Source organism: Megalops cyprinoides, chromosome 1 (genome assembly GCF_013368585.1).
Source record: "Megalops cyprinoides isolate fMegCyp1 chromosome 1, fMegCyp1.pri, whole genome shotgun sequence".
In the NCBI taxonomy this organism is placed as follows: domain Eukaryota; kingdom Metazoa; phylum Chordata; class Actinopteri; order Elopiformes; family Megalopidae; genus Megalops; species Megalops cyprinoides.
Window position 1 is genome coordinate 10,599,522 of NC_050583.1, and position 26,350 is coordinate 10,625,871.

Consider the following 26,350-nt stretch of genomic DNA (forward strand, 5'->3'; position numbering starts at 1 on the left):
TGTAATATGTGCATCATCTCAGTCTGCACTGTGCATGGTGTGTACTGGGGTTGTGCTTCTTTGTGTGCGTGTGTGTGTGTGTGTGTATGTATGTATGTATGTATGTAGGTATACCTGTGTGTGTATACAGGTATACCCGTGTGTGTGTGGGCCTAGGTGCGTGTGTGTGGAGAAAGTGGAGTTTATGTGGTTGCATCTGTGGCTGTTAATGTTTTGCATATGGGGTTAAGCTTGGGGGGGGGGGGGGGGGTGAACTCAGGGGAAGGACCTAGCATGACGTTTGACTCCCGCGGAATGTCCAGGAGGGGGGGGGGGGGGGGAGGGGGGCAGTGGGCATCAGTGAGAGCTAAGTCCCCCGGGCATCGCTTGAATCAGGGGGTAAGAGGATCAGCTCCAGATAGGGCCATATGGTGCACGGCGCACCGTTGAGCGTGTGTGTGCTCTCCGAGCCTCTGTTATCCGCGCCGTTTTAATGGAGATGACGGTGGCTTCGGCCCGGCCTGTTTAGGCCACAGCGGTTTTCAGAACACTTTATGCTGCGTGTGTATCTCTTCTTCACATGTGGTGATGTGGAACACATGTGTTGCCCTGTTTGCTATTTATGTGTGAAATGTGCGCTTAAGTCGGCCCCTTGGTGTTGGTCTGGTGGGCCGTCTGAGCTGGAGTGTCTTGGTTTTGTCCCGACATGCCTGTGTGACGTGTGCGAGTGCAGACTGATAAAATTTGTCTTATCTTTCAGCGTCCTTTGATGGACCAGTGGTGTGGAGAGGCGGGGCTACAATGGGACAGAACACCTCAGGAGAAGAGTCTGAGCCCACTGAGGTGAGAGGAACCCCCCCCCACCCCGCCACCCCTCGCTGACCACTCTATGACCCCCCTCCCCTGACCTCCCGAGGGCTTGCCTGCCATCTGTCAGGGTGCATCTCCAAATGGACAGTCTAGAAATCTGATCACTGAAGGCTTGGCTTCCTCAGAGGAGATCAATAATGGACACCCCCCCCCCCCCCGTCCCCCTGCCCCCATTGTCTGCGCTGTGATTGACACACAATGCTCACGTGAGGCTCGGAAAACCCCGTCTCACACACACTGAACTGCACGTGCCGGAGCACCGTGTAAGCGCCCCCTGGTCATGGTGCTACACCGTCCCTGTGACGTGGTGGCTAGCAGAAAAGGGAAGTGCATGTCACGTGCGGCCCCCTGGCGCAATCCTGCGGCCGTGGCCACGGTCAGCTGACCCGCGGCTCCCTCCGTCCGCCCGCCTGTCCCCCTGTCCTGTGCCCTCCGCCACTACCTGAAGGTGCAGCGTTTCCTGTCTGGCCGTTTCGCCAACTCGGCCGTGCCCTTAACCCTTTCCCGCATACAGTCAAGCCGGTGTGATTAGCCGCGTAGCGCGTACGGTCAAACCGGTGCGGTTAGAACACTAGACTGGAAAAATCCGAGCTAATGTTAGCTTTGAGGAAACGGCAATTTAACATTAAAAAGTACAGCAAACGCGGCGGTGAAAGCGATGAGAAGCTTAACAGCGCTAATGAAAACATAGCAAACCATGTAAGGTAGCACGCGCGCTACATAGCATGAAATGAGTCACGTGCGAAAGGGTTAAAGAGCAGGTCCCATTCGGATTGGACTACGTTGCAGCCTGGGTGTCCTCTGCATTGGCCATGCATTGAGGTGTATTACACAAGCGCCCGCCATCATGCGAGCTCTGGCCCTAACCAGACCCGACGACTGAAGGGAAACGGGCTGAAAGGAATCGCTGTAACGATCGCCGCTGTCGTCAGCGCGAACCCGGAGAGAAAGAACAGTGTTTGTGTTCCCCAGCATGCACTCCCAGGAGGACTCTTAAAACGCAGAGCCCGGGTCACGGTCTGGGCCACAGGAATGTGCTGAGAATGTGGTTAATATACTCGGCTACGGAGCGTGAGAGACTGATCTCGGATCAGTTAAGGTCTGGCTCCTCTCCGTGGCGTTGGGAGTCAAGTTCTCCTCAGAGGCCTGTTCCACTGTACTGAGAGGCCCTGTGTTCAGAAAGCTAGAACGGCGAACACCCTCTGTCTGCTGGGCTTGTCCCACTAATATCGCAAAATCTCTGAGGATGCAACTAGCAGTGCATCTTTACATTATTGTCATTCAGCAGATGCTCTTATTCAGAGTGATTTAAATCAGTTTTTACATGTTATCCATTTATACAGCTGGATATTTACTGAGGCCATTGTGGGTTACCTTGCCCGACAGTACAGCAGCACTGCCCCAGCAGAGAATCGAACCAGCAACCCTTTGGTTAGGAGTCCGCTATGCTACACTGCTGCCCAGGCTAAGATGTTAACCGCTACGCTATGGAAACTTGCTGGCTTTGCGGAAAAATCGCGTCCTGACCATTCTGTTCTTTTCCTTCTGCAGCAGGACGACGGGCTGATCAAAATCAAGTCCTTCGTCGAGGATCAGCTTCAGACCAGCATGGTGAGCCAGCCTTCTGATAATCAAACTGACCCACTGCTCACATGCTCTCAGCATCACTAGCTAATGCAGCTGTTAGTCCCGGATTTGGATTTAAAGTTTTATTGTGTTATGCTCGGATTAAACTGTAACTCTGTCACCGTGATTGAGTTTAATGGCATAAAATGATCCAGATGTGATTTTGCTCCCCCACACTCTTCCTGTCTCCCACCTATTCCACCTTCTCCCTTTCCCTCTGTCCTTCTCTCTCCCCCCCCCCTTTGCTCTCTGATTTAAAATGCTCTCCCTGCTCCCCTCTCTTTACCCTCCACCCATCTCCATCTCCTGCTCTACCTCTTAATCTACTCTCATCTCCCAATCCCTCTGTCCCTCTCCATCCCTCCCTCTCTCCTCTCTCTCTCTCTCTCTCTCTCTCTCTCTCTCTTCCTCTGTCTTTCCCTGTGTAGATGGTGGGGATCGTGATTGGCGCGGGAATCGCCATCGTCCTCATCGCCATCCTCATCTTCTTCGTCCTGCGGAGGATCCAGCTACGAAGTCAGTGCCTCTCACCGCCGTCTGAGTGCCTGTCTGTCTCAGTAGTCTCTTTACATTCCCTTAAAGCATGCGCTTGCTACACTGTTCTTTACTAATCTCTCTGTCTCCCTAATGTCCTTATACTCTCTTAAAGCATGAACTATCTGCCCTGTTTTTTTTTTTTTACTAACTCCTCTGTCTCTTCAATCTTGTTGTATTCTCTTAAAGCATGAACTCACCGTTCTGTTCCATACTGACCCCTCTGTGTCCATAGCCCCTTTGTGCCGTCCCGCTCACAGGACTGTCTGTTCTGTTCTCTCTCCATTATGGCTCTGTGCTCTTAATTTTCTCCATATTGCTGCAGTCGCGGTTCTGCGGAACACATGATCTCTTTAAAAACGCTCCTGCTGCCCTGACTGTTCAGAGGTTCAGCTCCGAGGGGGCGGAGGAAAGATCACAAGGTGTTCTGTTCTGTTCTGTTCCTCCCTCGATCCTGTGGCGGGGCGCGCAGACCTCGAGGCGCAGGAGACCCCCAAGTACCGCTTCCGCAAGAGGGACAAGGTCATGTTCTACGGGCGCAAGATCATGCGGAAGGTGAGCGGGGCGGTGGGGGGGGGTTGTGGGGGGTGAAGGGAGGCTCCATGTGTGTCTCGGGTCTAGATTCAACCCTGATTGGCTGCCCTGCTTGCCTGTCTGTTCACGCCCCTCTCTCTCCCCCAGGTGTCCCAGTCTACCTCGTCCCTGGTGGGCAGCACCTCCTCCTCGCGGCCACGCCTCAAGAAGAAGCAGAAGATGCTCAACATTGCCAAAAAGTACGGCTCGAAGCGCACAGGCGCTGCGGGCAGATCTTAATTATGCATTATGTGTGCTTTTATGTAGCTGGGTGTGGGGAATGCAGGCTGAGCTGGTGGTGCAGGCTGAACTGCTTACTGGTGGTGCAGTATAAACATTCCCTCGTGATCTCTGTACGTACTCTCTTATGCGTTATGCTCATGTGTTATGCTCATGCTCACTGGTCTGGGAGTGTTGTTAGCCTGGTCAGACGCTGTTGCTCATTCAGCTTTGTGCTGGAAGTTTGCTTTGTATAAGAGCGTCTGCTGAATCAAAGTAATGTAATGTGATGTACTGTCCTTTTGTCTCCCCTGCCCCCATTTAACCCCATCGCGTTTCCTCCCCTCTTTTTGCCCTTCTTTACCTCTCTTCCTCCTCTTCTCGTTCTCTCCGTCTCTCCTGTCCTGCCTCCTTCCTCCCCTCACCCCCCCCCTCCTCCCAGGATCCTACGCTTTAAGAAGGAGGTGCCTACCCTGCAGATGAAGGAGCCCCCGCCCTCCGTGCTGGAGGCCGACCTCACCGAGTTCGACGTGGCCAACTCCCACCTGCCCTCTGAGGTGCTCTACATGCTGAAGAACGTGAGGTGTGTCTATCCGTGTGTCCGTACGTCCGTCTGACCTCCTTTGTGTGTGGAGACGGGTCTCTCAAAACGCCTGTCCGTTTCGTGCACGTCTGACTGACACTGTGCGCATTTTCCATGGAAATGCCGGGGGTCGTCATGTCACCGTGGTGATGTCTGTGTGTGTGAGTACCGCCACTAACCCTCTGCGTGTGGGTGGTTGCCCCCTCCAGGGTCCTGGGCCACTTTGAGAAGCCGCTCTTCCTGGAGCTCTGTAAACACATGGTGTTCCTGCAGTTCCAGCAGGGGGAGTATGTCTTCCGCCCGGGACAGCCAGACAGCAGCATCTACGTGGTGCAGGACGGCAAGCTCGAGCTGTGTCTTACAGGCCAGGTGTGTGTGTGTGTGTGTGTGTGTGTGCGCACATGTGTATGTCTGTCTGCGTATGTCTGTGCATGTGTGTACATGTATGTGTGTGTGTCTGTGCATACGCTTGTGTTTTGGAGGGTGTTTGTGTGTTAGAGGTGCGGCTGTGGGATTTTACAGTTTGCTTCCAGTTAGAATCCGATTAAGACATCAGCTTCAGTGATTATCACCAATTAACATTTGACTACAGATAATCAGATTATTGTTTTTTAATCCAAATAAACGAGCAAATGATTGAAAGCTGAGATTGAATTCATACCAGACATGCAACAACCAAGTGAATTAAGAAAAACCGTGTTAGAATACAAGACTTTCACTTGCATATGTAATGTGAAAACTTATCAGAGCAAGTTAGTTACGCCAGTAAATCCTCCATTCTGTGAGAAAACTGTTGCTTGCCTGGGTGTTTTATTTAGATGTGTTGGTCCTCCCGTTCTTGTGCAGGATGGCAAAGATGGGGTGGTGAAGGAGGTGTACCCAGGAGACAGCGTACACAGCCTCCTCAGCATCCTGGACGTCATCACTGTGAGCGCCAACTTCCTGTCACATGTTCTGCACTTCCTGCGTTTTTTTTTTTGGACTCCTGTCTGTCAAAATAGTTTTCTGCTGGAAAAATGTGTGGCTACAGCCAGTGAAGCTATAGCTTTGTTTGAGTAATAGTCTATATAAATGAGTAATCCAGAAATGGATTTACGTCTTGTAAACTTCTGATGTACTCAAATCTGTAAATGACAGGCAAAATAATGTATCGACGACTCAAACACTGACAGGTGAAAATGTGGTCTGTGCCTTCGGCCCATTCTAATGAGTGCCATTTGCTTATTACGTAAGCACCCAACATTTTCTTCACTGCTAGCCTGCAGATGTTGAGAAAGATGCTACATAAAACAGTCCAATCAAAACACTCCTAACTTCATGCTTGGAGGATTGTCCCTAGAGGGCGCTGTTATGAGAGTTGTGTTTGCTTTCCTGTGTGCCGCAGGGCCACCAGAAGCCATACCGGACAGTGTCGGCGCGGGCAGCCGAGGTGTCCACCGTGCTGCGTCTTCCAGTGGAGGCCTTTCTGTCCATCTTTGAGAAATACCCCGAGAGCCTGGTGCGGGTGGTGCAGGTGAGTGTGTGTGTGTGTGTGTGTGTGTGTGTGTATACATGTATAGTGTGTGTATGTGTGTGCGCGTGCGTGCGTGTGTGTATGAGTGAACTCAACAATAACTAAATGCCTCTCTCTCGTCGTGCAGATCATCATGGTTCGTCTCCAGAGAGTAACCGTGCTGGCCTTACACAACTACCTGGGGCTGACCAATGAGCTCTTCAGCCATGTGAGTGAACCCCCCCACACACACACACACACACTATACATGTATACGCACACACACATGCACACACACTCCTCTTCTTCCTTCAGAAACACTTCCTCCCTGGTTTTAGTATATACCCATGTTGTAGTGTTTTCTGAGTGGCGCTCACAGAGCTGGCTCCCCCCCACTCCCCCGCAGGAGATGCAGCCCCTCCGCCTGCTGCCCCTGTCCCCCCACCCATCCCGCACCAGCCCCGTCCGGCACAGCAAGCGCTTCGGCAGCATGACGGTGACCGAGGAGCACCGCGAGGCTGCCGGCAAGGCGGAGACCGCAGGTGAGCAGGGGGGAGGGGGGAGGGGCACGGTGGGAGAGAGAGCCGGAGTGGAGGACTGGAGGAGAGAGAGAGAGAGAGAGAGGGAGAGGATGAATTGGAGAACCAGGAGTGGGAAAGAGAGGGTGGGAAAGGATGAAACGGAGAGAGAGAGGGAAGGAGGGACAGAGGGGGAATGGAAGAGATAGAGAGGGAGGGAGAAAGAGAGACACAGAAAGGAAGGGTGAAAGGAGGAAGGGGGGGAAGGAGGTGGAGAGGGTGAGGGGAAAAAGCGGTGAAAGAGAAGAGATACATCAGGGTTTGACTGGAGGGGAGGGGCACAGAGAGGTTGTTTAAGAGCCATACTCATCTTCCACAGCATTTCCACAGAACAGCAGTACTACTTTTCTTTACTCAAATGGACTCTCATGAAAGGGAATTAAAAAAAAAAAAACACCCATGGAACTTTCTCAAGGGGTGCGATACAGACACTAAAGGGAGTCACATCCTCCCTGGTGGTTATCTCTTTTTCTCCTGTCAGGACAGGAGGAGAGGAGGCAGTTAGCATTAATCACTGCGCCAGCCCGGGTGTGCCTGTCTGTGGTTTTTAGACCCACGCGAAGGCAGCGTTTAGCATAGGGCTCTTACTGCAAATGAAGTGCAGGGACAGAGTGGACTCTGCATGCATTATTTACACACCCCCTCCCCCCTCAACAGAGGCAGCCTTGCAGAAGGAGAGCAGCTGCCCTAAGCTCTGTCTGGGTTAGCGTTTCCTGCTGCAGGCTATCGTTTGGTCCGAGGGCCTCTGCATCCCTCATCTGATTGGTCAAGCTTCCGCTGTGACTCCCAATAAATAGCAAAGTGCAAATTGCATTTCGTTGTGTAATAGACAGGCTCAGCAACATGAACTGCTAAGCATTTCTTTGATGTGTATCACTGATGGGTTTCTCAATCGTCTGGTCACAAAAATGAAACTTAATTCTTATATGTGTCAGCGCATGGGAAAATATGACTGAAAAATCTTGAAAACCCTGAAATGTTTTCATTTTGGGCAGTCACCAGAAAATGGTCGGATATCCCACTCTACATTAAAAGTTGTGGAAAAAAGTTTACACTCGCTTTTTTTTTTTTTACAGCAAGTAAAATGTATGCGTGCTTCTCTATGTGTCACTCGCTTGAGGCCATTTACAAGTAATGTAGTGAGGTCAGTGCCCTGATGTTTCTATCAGTTTGGCGAGTCTACTGATTTGTACATGAAGCCTGCTGCCAAGTCAGAGGAGACTGATATTGTTGGCCAAGAGTAAGCCAATTTATTACATTTACATTACATTACATTACATTACATTATAGTAATTCAATTCAATGTGTTTGTCTCAAAAAGTACCCCATTTCAGTTTTGATGTAGCCTAATTTTAACAGCATGTGACTGTTGCAGCATTAAATATAATCCTTGAAAGTATCACACTTATTATTAAAATTAAAAGTCATTGGAAATCTAAATCTAAATCTGACAACCCTGAAAAAACCTTTGATTGGCTGAAAATTACAGTGATGGTCCAGTCATGGTGATAGTCAAGACTTTCCCACACGGTGTATGGGACTTTTCTCCCGCTTCAATTTAACATCATTAGCTTTGATTACATTACATTATAGGCATGTAGCATACACTCTTATCCAGAATGCCTTACATATGTTACAATTTTGACATGTTATGCATTAATACAGCTGAATATTTACTGAGGCAGTTCTGGGTTAAGTACCTTGCCCAAGAGTACAGCAGCAGTGCCCCAGCAAGGAATTGAACCAGCAACCTTTTGGTTATGAGCCCTGCTCCTTACCACTCTGCTACACTGCCGCCTCCATTTCTGTCAGAAGTGTTGATTTAGCAATGAAATGATCAGTTAAGTTAATACTGTGCTCTTAAGTCTGCTTCAGTCAGACTCTTGATTCACATCGGATGTTTTCATACTGATGAATGAGACACCATGGCGGTTGGTAATAAAACAAATGATTCCATTTTAGGGTAAGTGGGCCATTTAGAAGAGAAAAGCACAGCCTCATTGGTGATAAATGACAGCTTAGTGGTGCTGTGTGTGGGCGTTTGTGGTGCGTGGGCGCCGTGAATCCCTCTGCGTAACGCTCCTGCGTTCGGTCTGCCCGTAGGTGGAGATCAGGGGAAGGACGGAAGCTCAGTGCCAACGCTCAGCCGTGCAATCTCCATGCCTGTGGACATCGCAGGTGAGCCCACGTACCCGTCCTGCCCCCCCCCCCCCTCCCCCACCACCACCTGTCCCAACCCCCCCCCCCCCCCCCAACACCTCGCATCTGATTTGCGCCGCAGCAAGAAAGCAAACTCAGAAGGGCGCTTCCAATAGGCAGGGCCTTTTGTGGTTCACTCATTTGCATCCCTTTTCCATTGCCCTTGTTTGCATTGCCATTGGTGCTGTGCGGCCATTTGCATGGGTTGACATTGCTTCTTTTCCATTGTTTGTGTTTTTGTGGGTAGATCTGTCGGGAACCGATGTGTTTTTTTCACACCTGCGTTTGCTTTTGCGACGCATGTCGGCCGGGATGATGTCATGTTGTAGGCAGCGTGTGCTTCGTCTGCGCCGCGTCCGCGCTTGTGCGCGCTCTGTGCTGCACTCACATCTGTCTGCGCAGGCATCCAGAAGAGTCTGCGGTCGGACTTCGACATGGCGTACGAGAGGGGCCGCATCTCGGTGTCCGCGGAGGACGGCACCCCGACCCCGCCAACCTTCACACGGGTCAGTTTGGGAGGGGTAGGGGGGCAGCTGGGCAAGGGGGGGGGGGGGGGTGGGGAGAGGCAGTGACAGACCATCTGGGGTCCAGAGAGGACACTTGGAGAAGCTGAACAAGGGTTTTTCGGAGTAGATGATCAGAGGAGAAAAAGACAAATCTTATTTTCTAAGATCAGTGTGGTGCAGCTTTTCCCTGTGGGCAAGGTGCTTTAACCACAGTTGCCTCAGTAAATATCCAGCTGTATAAATGGATAAAACCTGTAACCCATGTAAGTTGCTCTGGATAAGAGCCTTTGCTAAATGACAGTAATGTGATGTAATGTAAATTTATATAGTCTTCACAAAGAGATACACATATGAAAACTCATATTTGGTTGAGCTTGAATTGTATTATGTGTGTTTACACCCACCCACCCACACACACACATCCCTACATGCATACACATACACACTCATTTATGTTTATTTGTTGTGGTGTCACAGAAAATCTAGTCATTCTCAGATATTACAGTTTAATATTTGCATACTGGAGAGATTTAAATCATAGTGCCACACTGATCTCTCCTCTCTGCTTCCAGTCGGTGTCCCAGGACCAGAGGGAGAGGAAGTCCGTGACGGTGGAGGAGGTTCCGTCGGGGGTGTACCTGTACCCCGAGGAGGAGGGGGGTATGGATACCTTCTACGGGCCGCTGCCCGGGCGCCCCTGCGGCTCCCTCTTCGAGGAGGCGCAGAAGGAGATCCTGAAGCTCATGAGGATTGAGGTGTGTGTGGTGTGCTGGACCAGATTTGGCTTTCCTATAGGCTGCTCTCTAAGGCCTCAGGGCACGCTCTAGGCCCAAGCTCATCCAGCATTAGACCAGACTTGGCTTCCCACGTGCCGTTCTGTAAGGCAGAGAGAGCGCAGTCTAGGCCCAGACGGTTCATTTAGAGTTAGGCCAGACCTAGCTTCCCACTGCTGTTCTCTAAGGTCTCAGAGCACACTATAGGCCCAGATGGCTCATCAAGTGTTAAACCAGTTCAAGCTTCCCACGTGCAGTTTTCTGAGGCTTCAGAGCACACTCTAGGCCCAGGCGGCGCCACCCAGCACACATCCAGCCTTGTTTCACCGCAGGGCAGTGGTTTTGATTGCACAGAGCGCTGCATCATGCTTCTCATCCTGGCAGAAGCTTTTGATCCCCACCCGTCCTCTTATCAGTTTCTGTCTGTCAGATCAAGGCCGACATGGGTGTTGATAACCATTGGAGGAAGTGCATGCAGTCTGCTGCAATAGCTGGGTTTGAACACCGGTTTGTTTTATCATCCTCTCTCTCTTCCTCTCCCTCCCTCTCTCTCTTCCTGTCCCCCTCTCCCCCCTTCCCCCCCCCCCTTTCCCTCTCTCTCCCTTTCTCTGTTTTTCTCTCTCTCTCTCTCCCCTGTCTCTCCCTCTCCCTCCCTTCTCTCGCTCTTCTTCGCCCCTCCTCCTCCCTCTCTCTCTTCCTGTCCCCCTTCTCCCACTGTCTCTCCCCTTCTTTCCCTCCCTCTCTCTCCCTCCTTCTGTCTCTCTCTCTCTCTCTCTCTCTCTTTCTCTCTTCCTCTCCCTCCTCTCTCTCCCTCCCTCTCTCCCATCAGGATCCTGCTTTACTCAATGGGAGGGTGACTCTTCACCATGCCAAGGCTGGGGCAGTGCTGGCTCGACAGGGGGACCAGGTAGGCACAGAATTTGGCACTGCAGTGGGCTCCATCTATATATCCCCGTGTGGCTTTACCCCATCCCTCTCCCTCTCTGTGAGGCTAGTGCTTCTCCTTCTCTCTGACTGCTTCCTCTCCTATTCATAGCCTCTGCTCCTCTCCCTCCTCTTCCACGTCTTCTCCCCTTCCTTCCTGTCAGCCCCCCCCCGCCTCACATGCCGTCCCCTCTGCTTTCTCCTCCTCCTTCACCCCCCTGTCTGCCTACTAATGCTCATCTCTCTCCACCCATCCGCTCCTTCTGAGAGAGAGCTCTGACTCATCAGGATCTTACTCATGTTGTCTGCTTGGGTTTGGGTGCAAAACGACTCATGTGGCAGAAGAAAGATGTGACTAAATAAACTCTCCTTGCCTCCCTCCCTCCCTTTCTCTTTTCCTCCCCTTTCCCTCCCTCTATCCTCTCCTCCCTCCACCCCTCCCTGTATTGCTTCCTCACTCCTCTCCTCCCTCTCTCCTTTGCCCCCTCTGTTTCCCCTCTATCCCTTCCTCCCTCTGTCTGACCCCTTTCCCCTCTCTGTCCCTCCCTGTCTTCTCACCTACATCTCTCCCTCCTACTGCCCTTTCCTCCCGTTCTCTCTCCGCGCCCCCCCCCACCCGGTCGCAGGACGTCAGTCTGCACTTTGTGCTGTCGGGCTGCCTGCACGTGTACCAGCGCATGATTGACAAGCAGGAGGCAGTGTGCCTGTTTGTGACCCAGCCGGGCGAGATGGTGGGCCAGCTGGCCGTGCTGACGGGCGAGCCCCTCATCTTCACCATCAAGGCCGTGCGGGACTGCACCTTCCTCAAGATCTCCAAGTCCGACTTCTACGAGTGAGTCCAGCCCCGAGAGCTCAGGAAGGAAAGGTTACTCTAGTGTTCCCAGCTTGCTTAACTTTATCAATGAACATGGATTATACTGCGTATTGTTCTGGTTACCTTTACACCCAGTACGGCACAGAGAATGAAGCGTTAAAGTGCGAGTTGTCCTCTGTGTGGCAGTGTAGCATAGCGGTAAGGAGCAGGACTCATAACCAAAAAGTTGCTGGTTCGATTCCCTGATTGAGCACTGCTGTTGTACCCTTGGGAAAGGTACTTAACCCACAACTGCCTCAGTAAATATCCAGCGGTATAAATGGATAACATGTCAAAACTGTAACTTATGCAAGTTCTGGATAAGAGCATCTATCAAAAATGACAAACATGACAAAAAAATGTGCAGCCCCAGGACACGGCCTCACTGCTGGTAGTCACCTTCAGTCCTTTTAAATGCTTATTGCAAGGCATAGGGCCAGGGGTACCGCCGGGCCTAAAATCTGTGGTGTGAATTGCCTTGGCAACGGGACTGTACCACGCAGTGTATACATTATATTAATCTATACCTGGCTGATATTTAGCAAGATGTTAAGCGTTATGACCCTGTTGAGCTGCCCTGTGGTTAACGCCGCTGCGCTCTCTGTCGCCCCCTGCAGGATCATGCGAGAGCAGCCCAGCGTGGTGCTGAGCGCCGCCCACACCGTGGCGGTGCGCATGTCCGCCTTCGTGCGGCAAATGGACTTCGCCATAGACTGGATGGCCGTGGAGGCCGGGCGGGCGCTCTACAGGTACTTCCCCCATTAGCCCCTCCCTTTCCTCATTCAACCCTGTCACCCTGAGCCCCTCTAGCAGTGCCCCTCACCCGTTTTCATTCATCCTCCCCCCATATTTCCTCTCTGGCTGATCTGTAGGGCTCTATGCCCTCCCCACACAGCTGTTTCTGACTCAGCAGAATCACCTTATTACATTACATTATCTAATTATTAGTAGGGGCCTCCTTAAAATGCAATGTATTTAAGCAGTTTAACTTGCATGGCCTGTTGTGGTAAACATACCTAACTGCACATGCGCAGCAGTGTGGCATAGTGGTAAGGAGCAGCAGTCGTAACCGAAAGGTTGCTGGTTCGATTCCCCGCTGGGGCACTGCTGCCGTACCCTTGGGCAAGTTACTTAACCCAGAACTGCCTCGGTAAATATCCAGCTGTATAAATGAATAACATGCGAAAATATAACTTATGTAAGTCGCTCCGGATAAGAGCATCTGCTAAATGACACCCATATATGCCCATGCTTGTTTTCATGTTTGTACGCAATGTAGTGCTACACAGAAATAACTTATGATACAAGTATTCCATCGTCTTAGTTTGTTGAAGGGCAGCGGGCAGCCCTCATCCACTGTATCATGTCCTGGCACTGGCGCAGCGGTTGGCTAATTTCCTGAAATGAGTAAATGCATTGGAAAAGCAGAGGGGTGTTCGTTCCTCTGCCGTTTCTCTGAAGGGTTCAGTTTCACTGCCGTGGCCTTTCTGTCCTCTGGGGTGGGGGGTGGGGGCGAGGGGGCGAGATTTGAATAAGCGTTGCGCAGCCGAAAATAATCGACCCTTGGCACGGTTCAGAGACGCGTGCCAGTCTCGGAAGGAAAGCTGCAGCTTTAAACTGAAGCTCTGTCTGCTGACCGCTGCGGTGCTGCGACTGTAGCTGCAACGCTCCTTGCACGGCATGGGTTCAGCTGGTTCTAGAAAGCCGTCTGCCATCCAGCTAATCGGATCGGGTGGCTTTGCTGGCGGTGCGGCGGATTCCTTGTTTATAAAGTGAAAATCGCATGAGGTCGTCCTGTAAGTCGTACATGATTTCAGCATCATAGTACTTCATCACGCTGCTGTACATCACAGTTGAGTTACATTACATGAATTTAGCAGATGCTCTTATCCAGAGTGACTTCCAGCACAAGGGAACAGAAGTTTATTTATTCAAGTTTAAATGAGCAACAGTGACAGCCCAGGCTAACAGCACCCCCAGACCAGTGAGTATGAGCATACCACAACTTGTACAACCTGACTAGACAAGGAAAGCCAAGTATACATCAGTCACTAGATCACAGAATCCAAAACATGTTGTGAGACTGTGCTTACTGCTTCTACAAGGATCGTTGCCCCCAATTACATTGAGCTGATATGGAAATTATGAAATGCCCTTTTCAGTTTTATCCCCCTAAACCCCTTTATATCCCCCCCACACATCCTTCCAGGCAGGACGACCAGTCAGACTGCACCTACATCGTCCTGAACGGCCGCCTGCGGTCGGTCATCCGCAAGGCCAACGGGAAGAAGGAGCTGGTGGGGGAGTACGGGCGGGGTGACCTCATCGGAGTGGTGAGAGAGCTCGCCGCGTGTCCGAGTGTCCCCGTCAAACGGCCATCGATCCGCGTCTCTCTCTCTGAACTCCTGAACCGAGCTGGATAAAGGATGTTTGGCATGACTCATCAGAACCCGAGGGGGGAAAAGATAAATGGTTGCATAACAAAAAAAAAAACAGTTTCAACAAGCTCTTTTTTATAGGAATCAGATAATATTGATCGTATTTTTTGTGCCCCGTGAAGGTTAATGTAACATTGTTATGTGAGGTTTGCGCTTATATTCTGTGCCCCCAGCTGCAGGGAAAATCGATGAAAAATTGCCTTTAATTTTTAATGGCGTGTGAAATATGTGTTTGAGTGAGTGTGTTTTTCTGTGCGTCAGGTGGAGGCTCTGACCAGACAGCCTCGGGCTACCACTGTTCACGCGGTCAGGGACACAGAGCTGGTGAAGCTGCCCGAGGGAACGCTCAACAACATCAAGAGGCGATATCCTCAGGTCAGTGTGCGCGTGTGCGCGTGTGCGCGTGTGCGCGTGTGTGCGTGCGTGCGTGCGTGCGTCCGTCTGTCCGTCTGTCTGTCCGTCTGTCTGTGTGTGTGTGTGCGTGTGTGCGTGCGTGCGTGCGTGCGTGCGTGCGTGCGTGCGTGCGTCTGTCCGTCTGTCTGTCCGTGCGTGCGTGCGTGCGTGCGTGCGTCTGTCCGTCTGTCTGTCCGTCTGTCTGTGTGTGTGTGTGTGTGTGTGCGCGTGCGCATGTGTGTGCGCGTGTGAGGGGCAAGAGACTGCTTTAACTGCGTGGTCTAGCAGTGTTCCCTGTGGTCTGACTGTGTGTAATTCAGCGGTACGCCCTGTGCTGTGACTGTGTGTAATTCAGCGGTATGCCCTGTGCTGTGACTGTGTGTGATTCAGCGGTATGCCCTGCGCTCTGACTGTGTGTGATTCAGCGGTACGCCCTGTGCTTTGACTGTGCGTGGTTCAGCGGTACGCCCTGTGCTCTGACTGTGTGTGGTTCAGCGGTACGCCCTGTGCTTTGACTGTGTGTGGTTCAGCGGTATGCCCTGTGCTCTGACTGTGTGTGGTTCAGCGGTATGCCCTGTGCTCTGACTGTGTGTGATTCAGCGGTATGCCCTGTGCTTTGACTGTGTGCGTGGTTCAGCGGTATGCCCTGTGCTCTGACTGTGTGCGTGGTTCAGCGGTATGCCCTGTGCTGTGACTGTGTGTGATTCAGCGGTACGCCCTGTGCTGTGACTGTGTGTGATTCAGCGGTACGCCCTGTGCTCTGACTGTGTGTGATTCAGCGGTATGCCCTGTGCTTTGACTGTGTGTGATTCAGCGGTATGCCCTGTGCTCTGACTGTGTGTGATTCAGCGGTATGCCCTGTGCTCTGACTGTGTGTGATTCAGTGGTATGCCCTGTGCTTTGACTGTGTGTGATTCAGCGGTATGCCCTGTGCTCTGACTGTGTGTGATTCAGCGGTATGCTCTGTGCTGTGACTGTGTGTAATTCAGCGGTATGCCCTGTGCTCTGACTGTGTGTGATTCAGCGGTATGCCCTGTGCTCTGACTGTGTGTGATTCAGCGGTATGCCCTGTGCTTTGACTGTGTGTGATTCAGCGGTATGCCCTGTGCTCTGACTGTGTGTGATTCAGCGGTATGCCCTGTGCTCTGACTGTGTGTGATTCAGTGGTATGCCCTGTGCTTTGACTGTGTGTGATTCAGCGGTATGCCCTGTGCTCTGACTGTGTGTGATTCAGCGGTATGCTCTGTGCTGTGACTGTGTGTAATTCAGCGGTATGCCCTGTGCTCTGACTGTGTGTGATTCAGCGGTATGCCCTGTGCTCTGACTGTGTGTGATTCAGTGGTATGCCCTGTGCTTTGACTGTGTGTGATTCAGCGGTATGCCCTGTGCTCTGACTGTGTGTGATTCAGCGGTATGCTCTGTGCTGTGACTGTGTGTAATTCAGCGGTATGCCCTGTGCTCTGACTGTGTGTGATTCAGCGGTATGCCCTGTGCTCTGACTGTGTGTGGTTCAGCGGTACGCCCTGTGCTCTGACTGTGTGTGATTCAGCGGTATGCTCTGTGCTCTGACTGTGTGTGGTTCAGCGGTACGCCCTGTGCTCTGACTGTGTGTGATTCAGCAGTGTTTCCTGTGCTCTGATTTTACCTGCAGGTGGTGACCCGCCTGATCCACTTGTTGGGCCAGAAGATTCTGGGGAACCTTCAGCAGGCCCGTGGGCCCTTTTCAGGTAAGCAGCAGCTGACACGCCAGGTATCCACCCCCCCCCCCCCCCCCCCGTGGTGTCCCTCCTGCCCTCTGCCTATGTTCAGTGTTTTACATTTTAAAATTTAACTTTCTGTCCTTTTCTTATCTCCTGGCTCCATTCTATTCATCTTTCACTCTCTTGTGCTCTCATTCTCTCTCTCTCTCTCGTGCTTTCTCTATGTCCCTAACATATTTTAAACCTACTTGTCTCCCACATTTGAATCATCTCTTTCTCTCCCTGTCTCTTGCTCTTTATTTCTGCTTTTAAGTTTTAATCCTCTCTCTGTATCCCCCTCTATCTTTCTCTTTATCCATTTTTAACTTTTAATCTCTCCCCATCTCTGTCTGTCTCTCTCTGTCCCTCTGTGTTTAAAAGTTTTAATCCTCTCCCTGTCTCCCTCTCTGTTTCTTTCTCTTTAACTCTGTTTTTGAGTTCTAATCCTCTCTCCCTTCTCTCTCCAGGCTCCACCCTGGGCCTGTCCAATGTGTCGTCCAGCCCGGACGTCACCAACCCAACCAGCAACCTCTCCACTGTGGCAGTGCTGCCGGTGTGTGACGAGGTGCCAATCAATGCCTTCAACCTGGAGCTCAGCCACGCCCTCAATGCCATAGGTATGCCGCGCCCGCTCCTCCCCAGTCCTGTCGTATTACTTCGCATTACATTACATTACTGGCATTTAGCAGACGCTCGTATCCAGACCAACTTAGGTTACAGTTTTTTATATGTTACCCACTTATATAGCTGGATATTTACCGAGGCAATTCTGGGTTAAGTGCCTTGCCCAAGTGTACAACAGCAGTGCCCCTGCGGGGAATCGAAACAGGAACCTTTAGGTTACAAGTCCTGTTCCTTAACACTATGCAACACTGCCGCCCTGTATCACATCCTAGAGCCTGTTGAATCTGACTCCCGCTCTTTGCCTAGCAGATACGTAGCTAATGCTAAGCCGTGTTTTGGGCTGTTCACTGTTCACAGTCATTTCGTGTCAGCTGCTGGCGCAACTGCAGCTCGGTCTAATCTGTTTAATCGCAGGACCCACCCTGCTGCTGACCAGTGACATCATTCGGGAGAGACTGGGGGCCTCGGCCCTCGACAGGTCAGTGGGCTGCCGTCGCCTTGGAGACGGGGGTTTTTGTGTTCGCTTCTCATGTAGAACAGCACTAATCAGATCTGGTGGCTATCTCATCTCTGTTTCCTTTGTTACGTCTTTATCTGCCCCTTTCCTACCTCTCCCTCATAATTCCTCCCTGCCTTTCAGTCACTGTATCCTCGTTACATTATTATCATTATTGCATTAGTACATATTGCATATGTGTGTGCATGTGAGTGTGTGTTTGTGAAGACTATATGAATTTAGATTACTTCACATAATTGTCATTGAGCAGATGCCCTTACCCAGAACGATTTACATACATGCAGGTTACAATTTTATCCATTAATATAGCTGGATATTTACTGAGGCAGTTGTGGGTTAAGTACCTTGCCTTAGGGTACAACAGCAGTGCCCCATCTGCTCTTTGCACCCTTGAGCAAGGTCCTCCTCTCATGTCAGCTGATCTTGTTGTTGCCGTCTCCTCCCCCTCCTCAGTATCCACGAGTACCGTCTGTCCGGCTGGCTGGCCCAGCAGGAGGACATAAACCGCATCGTTCTGTACCAGACGGACAGCAGCATGACCCCCTGGACCCAGCGCTGCATCCGCCAGGCAGACTGCATCCTCATCGTGGGGCTGGGGGACCAGGAGCCCACGCTGGGACAGGTAAGGGGTAGTGAGGGGACAGTAACCCATTCTGAGGTAGGTAAGGGGTAGTAAAGTAGCCCATTCTGGGTTAGGGTTAGGTAAGGGGTAGGTAGGGGGCAGTAGCCCATTCTGGGTTAGGGTTAGGTAAGAGGTAGTTAGGGGGCAGTAGCCCATTCTGAGATAGGTAAGGGATAGTGAAGAGAGAGTAGGACACCTTTGGACAGGTAAGGGGCAGTTAGGGGACAGTAGCACACCCTGGTGCAGTTAAGGGGTAGTTAGGGGACAGTAGCCCACGCTGGGGCAGGTATGGGGTAGTGAAGGGAGACTAGAACACCATGGGACAGGTAAGGGGTCACAGTGTCTGGTGAGGAATGGGAGGAGGGGACAGAGGCTGTATCTGAGACCACACCCTCTCACCCAACACCCCTGCCACCTATCATCAGGCTTTTGTGTGTAATGAGATAATAGAGGAACCTATCTCTCTATATCTGTATTTATACATAACTGTTTCACTCTTTCTTCTTCTTTCTCCCTCCTCTCTCCTTCCTTCACTCTACTCCTCTCCCTCTGTGCCTCTTCATGTCTCCCTCTCTCCGTCTCCCGTCCTCCCTCCCTCCTCTCCTTCACTCTCTCCCTCTCCCTCCCTCTGAAGCTGGAGCAGATGCTGGAGAACACGGCGGTCCGGGCCCTGAAGCAGCTGATTCTGCTCCACCGTGAGGACGGGCCGGGCCCCTCCAGAACCGTGGAGTGGCTCAACATGCGCAGCTGGTGCTCCGGACACCTGCACCTCAAGTGCCCCCGAAGAGTGTTCTCCCGACGGAGCCCCACCAGGCTGGTACTGAGCCGATATATTCTCACACACGGCAACCCGAAACTGGTACTGACCCGATATATATTCTCACACACGGCAACCCGAAACTGGTACTGACCCGATATATATTCTCACACATGGCAACCCAGAAATGGTACTGATCCGATATATTCTCACACATGGCAACCTAGAGCTGGTACTGACCACCTGATATATTCTCACGCATGGCAACCCAGAGCTGGTACTGACCTATTATATTCTCACACATGTTAACCCTGAGCTGCTGCTGAGCCGATATATACTCATACATGGCAACCCAAAGCAAGTACTGAGCAAATGTATACCCTTAAATAGTGCTGCTAAGACCTACTACTGACCCAATGTGTATACTCTCACAGAATCCTACCTAGCTGGTACTGACCCAGTATTCACACACAGAAACCCAAAGCTGATATTGACCCAGGTTGTACTCTCAGCTGTGTATGCGTGTCTGACCTCTGTGCTCTGTGTGTGTGTGTGTGTGTGTGTGTGTGCACAGCGGGAGGTGTATGAGAAAGTTTTCGAGAAGACAGCAGACAGGCACAGTGACTTCTCTCGGCTGGCCCGAGTTCTGACGGGGAACAGCATCGCCCTAGTACTGGGAGGAGGAGGCGCCAGGTGAGCACCTGTGTCCTTTGATATCGTAATTTCCACACATCCACACACTCGCACTGACACATTACATTACGTTATTGTCATTTAGCAGATGCTCTTATCCGGTGTAACATACACAGGTTACAATTTTACATGTTTTCCATTTATACAGCTGAATATTTACTGAGGCAATTATGGGTTAAGTACCTTGACCAAGGATACAACGGCAGTACCCTAGCAGGGAATTGAACCAGCAACCTTTCGGTTATAAGCCCTACTCCTTTCCCCTATGCCACGCTGCCACTGATACACTGATGCTCACAGATATGCACACCCAGTGTGAGATTTCTGACTGACACTCCTGTTGCTCCTCCCAGGGGCTGCTCTCACGTGGGTGTGATCAAGGCCATGGAGGAGGCGGGGATTCCCATCGACATCGTGGGCGGGACCTCCATCGGCTCCTTCATCGGGGCGCTGTACGCCGAGGAGCGCAGCGCCGTGCGCACCAAGCAGCGGGCCCGCGAGTGGTCCAAGGTGTGTGTGTGTGTCTGTGTGTCTGTGTGTGTGTGCGTGTGTGCGTGTGTCTAACCTTGAAGGGACTTAACGGACCAGCCCCCCAATACATACAGTGCAGGACATGATCATGGTCTACAAGCCTGCAAGAGCGCTGCGCTCTACTACCCCAGGTCGCCTCTGTGTCCCGAAAGGGCAGCATCTCTCGAACCCTTCTCTTCTCAGCACTGGCTCCACACTGGTGAAATGAGCTTCCTGCCGAGATTCGGACAACAGACTCCCTGGACGCCTTCATTAAAAACCTAAAACTCATCTTTTCAGGCTGTATCTCTAGCCTACCTTCTTCTGTATCTATGTCTGTCTATATCTATCCTATCAATTGCTATTTTCACAAAAAAAGGGCACTCTATACTAGCATAGCACTTAACTTTGTATCTTACTGACGTCTTGTAATACTTCATGATAATTAGCCTTAGCATAGTAATGCACTTATTTGGAAGACGCTCTGGGTAAGAGTAGCTGCTAAATGAAGTAATGCAATGTAATGTAATGTGTGTGTGTGTGTGTGTGATTCACCTCACACACCCCTTAACTCACCCTGTCACTCATCCCTTTACTCACCATGGGTTCTTCCGTTTTTCTCTCTCCCTCTTTTCTCTGCTCTCCAAGGCCATGAACTCCGTGTTCAAGACCGTCCTGGACCTGACCTATCCCATCACCTCCATGTTCTCCGGCTCCGCCTTCAACACCAGCATCTCCAAGGTGTTCCAGGACAAGCAGGCAGAGGTGAGGTGGAGGGCTGATCAGGCCGAGAAGGAGGGGCTGGTTGTGAGGGCCCTGCCTGGAGTCAGCAGGGTTTAGGGTAGCTAGAGGAGGCAAAGGGTTTAATCAGTAATATCATACATGGTATACATCTAATGGAGGCTGAAAGGTTTAAAACAGTCTATATATAAATTTAATCTGTAATATATATGTAATCTATATATGAGAAGGTAGTCTGAGTAATCTTCAGATGGGGCAGTTGATTGCTTTTTCAGTAGAGTGTTTCTACAGTGTATGTGTATGTGTGTGGATGTGTGTATTTTTTTAAATTTTATTTTCAGCATGACTACACAAAGGTGTAATAGAAGCACTACTGTCAGAATCCATGCTGCAGAGGTGGTACCCAGAGAGAGTGACACCTGGTGGTTTATAATGCACTGGGACTGTGTAACTGCCTGTTTAGTCCATGTCTAATCTCATGCTGTGCTTCCTGTCTGTCCCCCTGTGTGGTTCGTCCAAACCTTTGTTTGTGTCGTCCTGTCTGCCTGCGTGTTTCTGTGTCTGTCGTTACCGTCTCCTTCTCAGGACCTGTGGCTGCCCTACTTCAACGTGACCACTGACATCACAGCCTCCGCAATGCGTGTACACAAAGACGGTGAGTCACAGCCATTAGTAAGCTACCCCCCCGCCATTATCAATGCCCCCCCCCCCACCCACACACAGACACACACACACACACACACACACACACTCTGCTCATTACGATGTCATAAAGATTTCAGCTGAACCACACAGACCCAGACACAGGAATTCTGCCCTTAAGGGCAATTCATCATAGGCACTCACTGCACTCACTCTAAAGCATTAGTTATCATTATACAAGTTTTTAAAAATAAGGTTTATTGTTTTGATAATGTCGGATCAGGCAAGACAGCTGACATCTGAATTTAAGACTACATCACTCATGAGGAATTCTGTTCATTTAAGTCTGTTGAACACGCACACATGGACACATATTAGTATACAAGAACTGCCACAGACATATGTGGTGTTTGTGCCCCGAAGGGACTTGCAGGTCAGAGATAACCATCATGACTCTGCTGCGAGCACAACTCCTCGCACAGACCCAGCTGCCTCACCACAAGACAGCAGGGAGATTACAGAACTAATTTTAGAACCCACCAGGATTAATAATCACCGTACTGTAACGCAGCCCTGCACCCCAGACAAAATAAAACTGCAGTCGCTGCCCAGTTTCAGCAACGGCTATTGTTATTCCAGCCAGATACGAGGCTCCAGGCGTAGAGGGAAGAAAAAAATAAACAGAGTGTGCATCTATTCAGTCAGAGATAGACCGATTACATCATCACATTACATCATCACATTACTCACAGCAGAGCATTAGCTGACGTCACGGCTTGCCAGACTCAATTTCCTCCTTTAAGTCACAAATTGGGGGAGGGGGGTGGCTGGGAATTATGGTCTGGGGGGGGGAAAAGAAAAAAACGTCTACCTTTATCCCTGTCTCCTCATGCATTGATCGATGGTGATTTTTGTATAATGTTTGATTGACTTGAATGTATCCTTGTTGCTGTATAACTTGAGTGGGCAGGGCTGGGGGCCTCCCCCCTCCCCCTTACATTCCCAAGGGTCTTGGGCTTGGACCCAGGTTCCCCAGGGGCCCCCAGTTCAGTAGGCCTTTAGTGCCAGAAACCATGAAGGGGAGGGGGGGGGCGCACAGGGGCCCAGAGGGGGAGCTTGCGTTACCACACCAGTGTCCTATTCCTTTACCATCAACTGTTTCTGCCTCATCCTGATCAAATCATATCAGTCTATATTTAGAAAAGCAAAAAAATGAAAAAAGCTACAACTAAATACTGTGTGCTGAACAGTATGGAAAAGTGTGTGGCAGTATAGTAACTGAAAGGTAGACAGTACTGAATGTACAGTACCATTCAAAAGTTTGGACACACTCATAGAAGGGTTTTTATTTATTTTTATTATTTTCCACATTTTAGAATAATAGTAAAGACACCTAAACTATGAAATAACACAGAATTATGTTCTACAAGTCCAAACTGTCTTATATTTTAGATTCTTCAAAGAAACCAAAAAAAAAAAAAAATTTAAAGAAATTCATGCATAGACAAATATAAATAGTGAAGTTGATGCCTAAGAAACAAATTTCAAACATTCAAGCATGAGTCTTTAGATCAAAATGTCTTTGAATGCATGTTTCCCATTATCTTAATCAGGTGTGTCCAAACTGTTGACTGGTCCTATAGAAGGTGCCAGTTAAGCCCTCCAGTTTTCTGCATTCACATTTGCATCTGGGGCAGCAGTGTAGCATAGTGGTTAAGGACGAGGTCTCATAACTAAAGGGCTACTGGTTCAAGTCCCCGCTGGGGTACTGCTGCTGTACCCTTGGGCAAGGTACTTGTCCCATAATTGCCTCAGTAGGTACCCAGCTGTATAAGTGGATCACATTGTAAAAAACTATAACCTGTGTAAGTCGCTCTGGATAAGAGCGTCTGCTAAATGGCAGTAATGTAATGTACAAAAAAAAGTAATGGATATGCTAGTCGGCCCTTGGTGATGGTTTGTTAAGGCTACTATTTTCCTGCTGAGCTGGGGTCTCCTGAAAGTGGGGGGGCTGCTCTACCCCCAGTCCGAATGCTGCTGAGATGCTCCTGGCATGACACTAACAGCGAGAGCTTGTCTTGACTGCCTCTCTCCCACACTTCCTCTTCCTCACCGCCCCACTTCCTTCTGCTGTCAATCATCTAACAGCCCGAAGGTCCCCCCCCCCTCCTCTTTCTGCCTGTTTCTTCTTTCTGTTTTTATTTCTCTCTGGCAAACCTAGCTGAGCGTTTTTACAAAAAAAAAATGTTACTTGTTGTTTTTGTGTTGTGTTAGTTATGTAGACCCTAAAAATGGTTTCCTCTACCGACTGCTTCTTCTCCTTAGCTGTCATTTGTGTGTCTCAACATTCTAAAATTGAGAAAAGATACCAAACCCATTAAGAACGATTTAACAATATTCCCTTCACTGACGGTTCATCTCTTAATGGACAAGAGCAACATCAGCTTATGCACTTAGCAGGGAACCACTCCACGTGTCTCTACCCCACCCCCCCACCCCCGGTCCACTGTGAATTGGTAGGATCCAGAACACTCCTCCCTGCTAGCTACCCCAGCCCTGCCCCCACCCATTTCCTGTGACTTTAGACCTCTCCACTGTCTGTGAGCTAACCACCCTAACACACACCTTCAAGGAGGGGAGGTCATCCACACTCGGCCAGGGCAACATTTGACGAAAGCTTTGTCTACCGGAAAGAGGGATGGAAAAAAAGGGGGCGCGTTTCGTTTGTGGTGCAAGGCCCCGCTTTATGTCTCGTCCATTTGCCACGCGCTGCAGGCGCATGTGGAACAGCCTAGATGTAAGCCCGCAACTCCATTGCTCGGCTTGTTCGGTTTCATTGGCCCTCGGGCAGATTCCCGCCCTTGGGGGTCTGGTGGATCCATCTCATACGTCTGCGTGTGGCTAATTCCAATTGTGGCTGCACACTCCCCCAAACAAAAGGTTGCTCCAAAAAGATTCTTGATCCTCCTCCATGGGTGTGGGGTAACACCCAGCCTGGCTTGTAGAACCTCCCCTCTCTCTCTCTCTCTCTCTCTCCCAGTCTCTCTCTCTGTCTCTATTTCTCTGCTCCTCTCTCTGACCCTGGGACATTGCGTAGCACAGTAGAACTTAGTCTGCGTGGCTGGAATATGGGCTGTGGAAAGATACGCATGTGGATTCTTGGCGAATGTGGGAGTCATTTCTCTTTCTGTCTCTGTCTCTTTCTTTCTCTCTCTCTCTCTCTCTCTCTCTCTCTCTCTCTCTCTCTCTCTCTCTCTCTCTCTCTCTCTCACAGACACGCACACACTCTCCTCACCCCTCTCTCACTCTCCCTCAGGCTTGGTGTTGACTCAGTTGTCTGTCTCTCTAACAAGGCTAACTCTAATCCCGGCACACAAGAAGCACAAACACCCAAAACAGAAACAGAACCAGCTGTTCTGAAGCTTTGGTCCAGTATGCAGAAATGTGGTGTGAAGTAATTGTGCTAAGGTATAAATTGAGAAATAGCAATGCAGTGATGTGTGGAAAAACAAAAACTAAAGTTCAGACTGTGGCTTTTACACACACCAGTGCAGCAAGCAACTGCTAGATTCAGATTAGATTAGGTCAGATGAAGTTGAGGCCCTTTTTTAATAATCAACACCAGAAGAGTTACCCGACAGCTGGGGCTTAGTTCAAGGCCCACCCTGTAACTGTGTTTGTATAATTGTATGGAACCAAGGCTATGTAAACGCTGCAACATTGTAGACACACTCATCAGTGCAGTATATGTTGAAGCGAGTTGAAGTGAGGTGGGTCTTTGGTAGTTTTCCCTATGACCAAATCCTTTCCAAATTTCAGACAATTGTGACAGTCCGGTCTGTGTCAGGAGTGTTAAATTGTCAGTGATTAAATTAATACATAAATTTAGTGATAACTTATTAAATTATCAGGTGAAGGGGTTGACATTATTGACATCACTGCTTTTCACTTCCTCCAGAGTGTGTCATTTAAAATGTATGTTCATGTACTGCACATAGTTAAAGGAGAGAACATAGGCAGGGAGAACGAAAGGGACTTAGTTGTCTCAGGAAGCTTATTTAGTGAGAAAGATAATTTACCAAAGTAGAATAATTGTGTATATTTCCACATTGTCTCTGGCCTGCACATTAGGAACCCCTGATGTCTAGGATCAGCCATTTCAAACAGGCTTTAAACTGTGAGGATAAGACAGTGGAAATGTTTAAAAGCAGTGTAGCTCCAAGGGGAGGGGTCAGTGTGCTAACTGTGTTGGTCTGTTGTAGTCAGGTCGAGCTCGTTTCTGTGTTTCTGTTGGATCAAACTGTGCGCTGTGTGTGTATGTGTTTGTGTGTGCGTGGACCGTACTATCTGTTTCATTCCCGTTTTTTTTTTATATCTCAGTGAGTGTAGAAAAGGATCCCCACACAAAAAGGAGCCTAAACGGCGATAGCGTCTGTTACGTTTCCCGGGTTGGGTTGACGTTGTACATTTTGAAATTCCTGCTTATGTGTTACCCCTTTTTTCCCTGTTGTCCCCTCCTCAGTTTCTTTCTCTCCCTCTCTTTCTGTCTCTAGCTCCCTCTCTCCTTCTTTACCTCTCACCTACTCTCCCTCTCTCTCTCCGTCTCTCTCTCTCTCTCTCTTTCTTCCCCCCCCCTCCTCTCTCTCTGTCATGCGGGGCTGTACATTTTGATATCCTCTCCATCTTCATTTGACAGGCAGTGTCTGGCGCTATGTTAGAGCGAGTGCCTCCTACACCCCTTACTTACCTCCTCTCTGCGACCCCAAGGATGGTCACCTGCTTGTGGATGGCTGCTATGTAAACAATGTCCCAGGTCAGAACTGTGCCCCCCCCCCACCCCCCCACACCCACCTCTACCCCACCCAAACAATGTAACCCCTCCCCCAACTCTTAACCCCCCTCTGACCAGTTGGACATTGGGAACCCATGGCTTGGAAGGAAGGTTAATTCTGTATGGGTGTGAGC

The 26,350-nt window shown here is 50.2% G+C and overlaps 1 protein-coding gene across 3 annotated transcripts in view; it reads left to right on the forward strand.

The window, feature by feature from the left end:
* pnpla6 (patatin-like phospholipase domain containing 6) overlaps nucleotides 1-26,350 on the forward strand; it is a 40,444-nt gene that overhangs the window by 2,648 nt on the left and 11,446 nt on the right. For 2 of the 3 annotated variants that reach the window (XM_036522934.1, XM_036522938.1), the window contains exons 2-29: nucleotides 740-822; nucleotides 2,401-2,460; nucleotides 2,904-2,991; nucleotides 3,482-3,564; nucleotides 3,691-3,782; nucleotides 4,244-4,384; nucleotides 4,594-4,753; nucleotides 5,231-5,311; nucleotides 5,769-5,897; nucleotides 6,025-6,105; nucleotides 6,283-6,418; nucleotides 8,558-8,632; nucleotides 9,056-9,159; nucleotides 9,732-9,914; nucleotides 10,762-10,839; nucleotides 11,483-11,688; nucleotides 12,327-12,458; nucleotides 13,919-14,042; nucleotides 14,409-14,522; nucleotides 16,192-16,267; nucleotides 16,747-16,896; nucleotides 17,318-17,381; nucleotides 17,874-18,042; nucleotides 18,677-18,859; nucleotides 19,374-19,492; nucleotides 19,846-20,002; nucleotides 20,651-20,767; nucleotides 21,329-21,398. In XM_036522934.1, the coding sequence (XP_036378827.1) occupies nucleotides 781-822; nucleotides 2,401-2,460; nucleotides 2,904-2,991; nucleotides 3,482-3,564; nucleotides 3,691-3,782; nucleotides 4,244-4,384; nucleotides 4,594-4,753; nucleotides 5,231-5,311; nucleotides 5,769-5,897; nucleotides 6,025-6,105; nucleotides 6,283-6,418; nucleotides 8,558-8,632; nucleotides 9,056-9,159; nucleotides 9,732-9,914; nucleotides 10,762-10,839; nucleotides 11,483-11,688; nucleotides 12,327-12,458; nucleotides 13,919-14,042; nucleotides 14,409-14,522; nucleotides 16,192-16,267; nucleotides 16,747-16,896; nucleotides 17,318-17,381; nucleotides 17,874-18,042; nucleotides 18,677-18,859; nucleotides 19,374-19,492; nucleotides 19,846-20,002; nucleotides 20,651-20,767; nucleotides 21,329-21,398 (3,214 nt within the window). In that variant the 5' untranslated portion in view covers nucleotides 740-780. Of the gene's footprint in view, nucleotides 1-739; nucleotides 823-2,400; nucleotides 2,461-2,903; nucleotides 2,992-3,481; nucleotides 3,565-3,690; nucleotides 3,783-4,243; nucleotides 4,385-4,593; nucleotides 4,754-5,230; nucleotides 5,312-5,768; nucleotides 5,898-6,024; nucleotides 6,106-6,282; nucleotides 6,419-8,557; nucleotides 8,633-9,055; nucleotides 9,160-9,731; nucleotides 9,915-10,761; nucleotides 10,840-11,482; nucleotides 11,689-12,326; nucleotides 12,459-13,918; nucleotides 14,043-14,408; nucleotides 14,523-16,191; nucleotides 16,268-16,746; nucleotides 16,897-17,317; nucleotides 17,382-17,873; nucleotides 18,043-18,676; nucleotides 18,860-19,373; nucleotides 19,493-19,845; nucleotides 20,003-20,650; nucleotides 20,768-21,328; nucleotides 21,399-26,081; nucleotides 26,199-26,350 lie in introns of all 3 variants that reach the window. The other variant, XM_036522945.1, reaches the window with a different exon arrangement.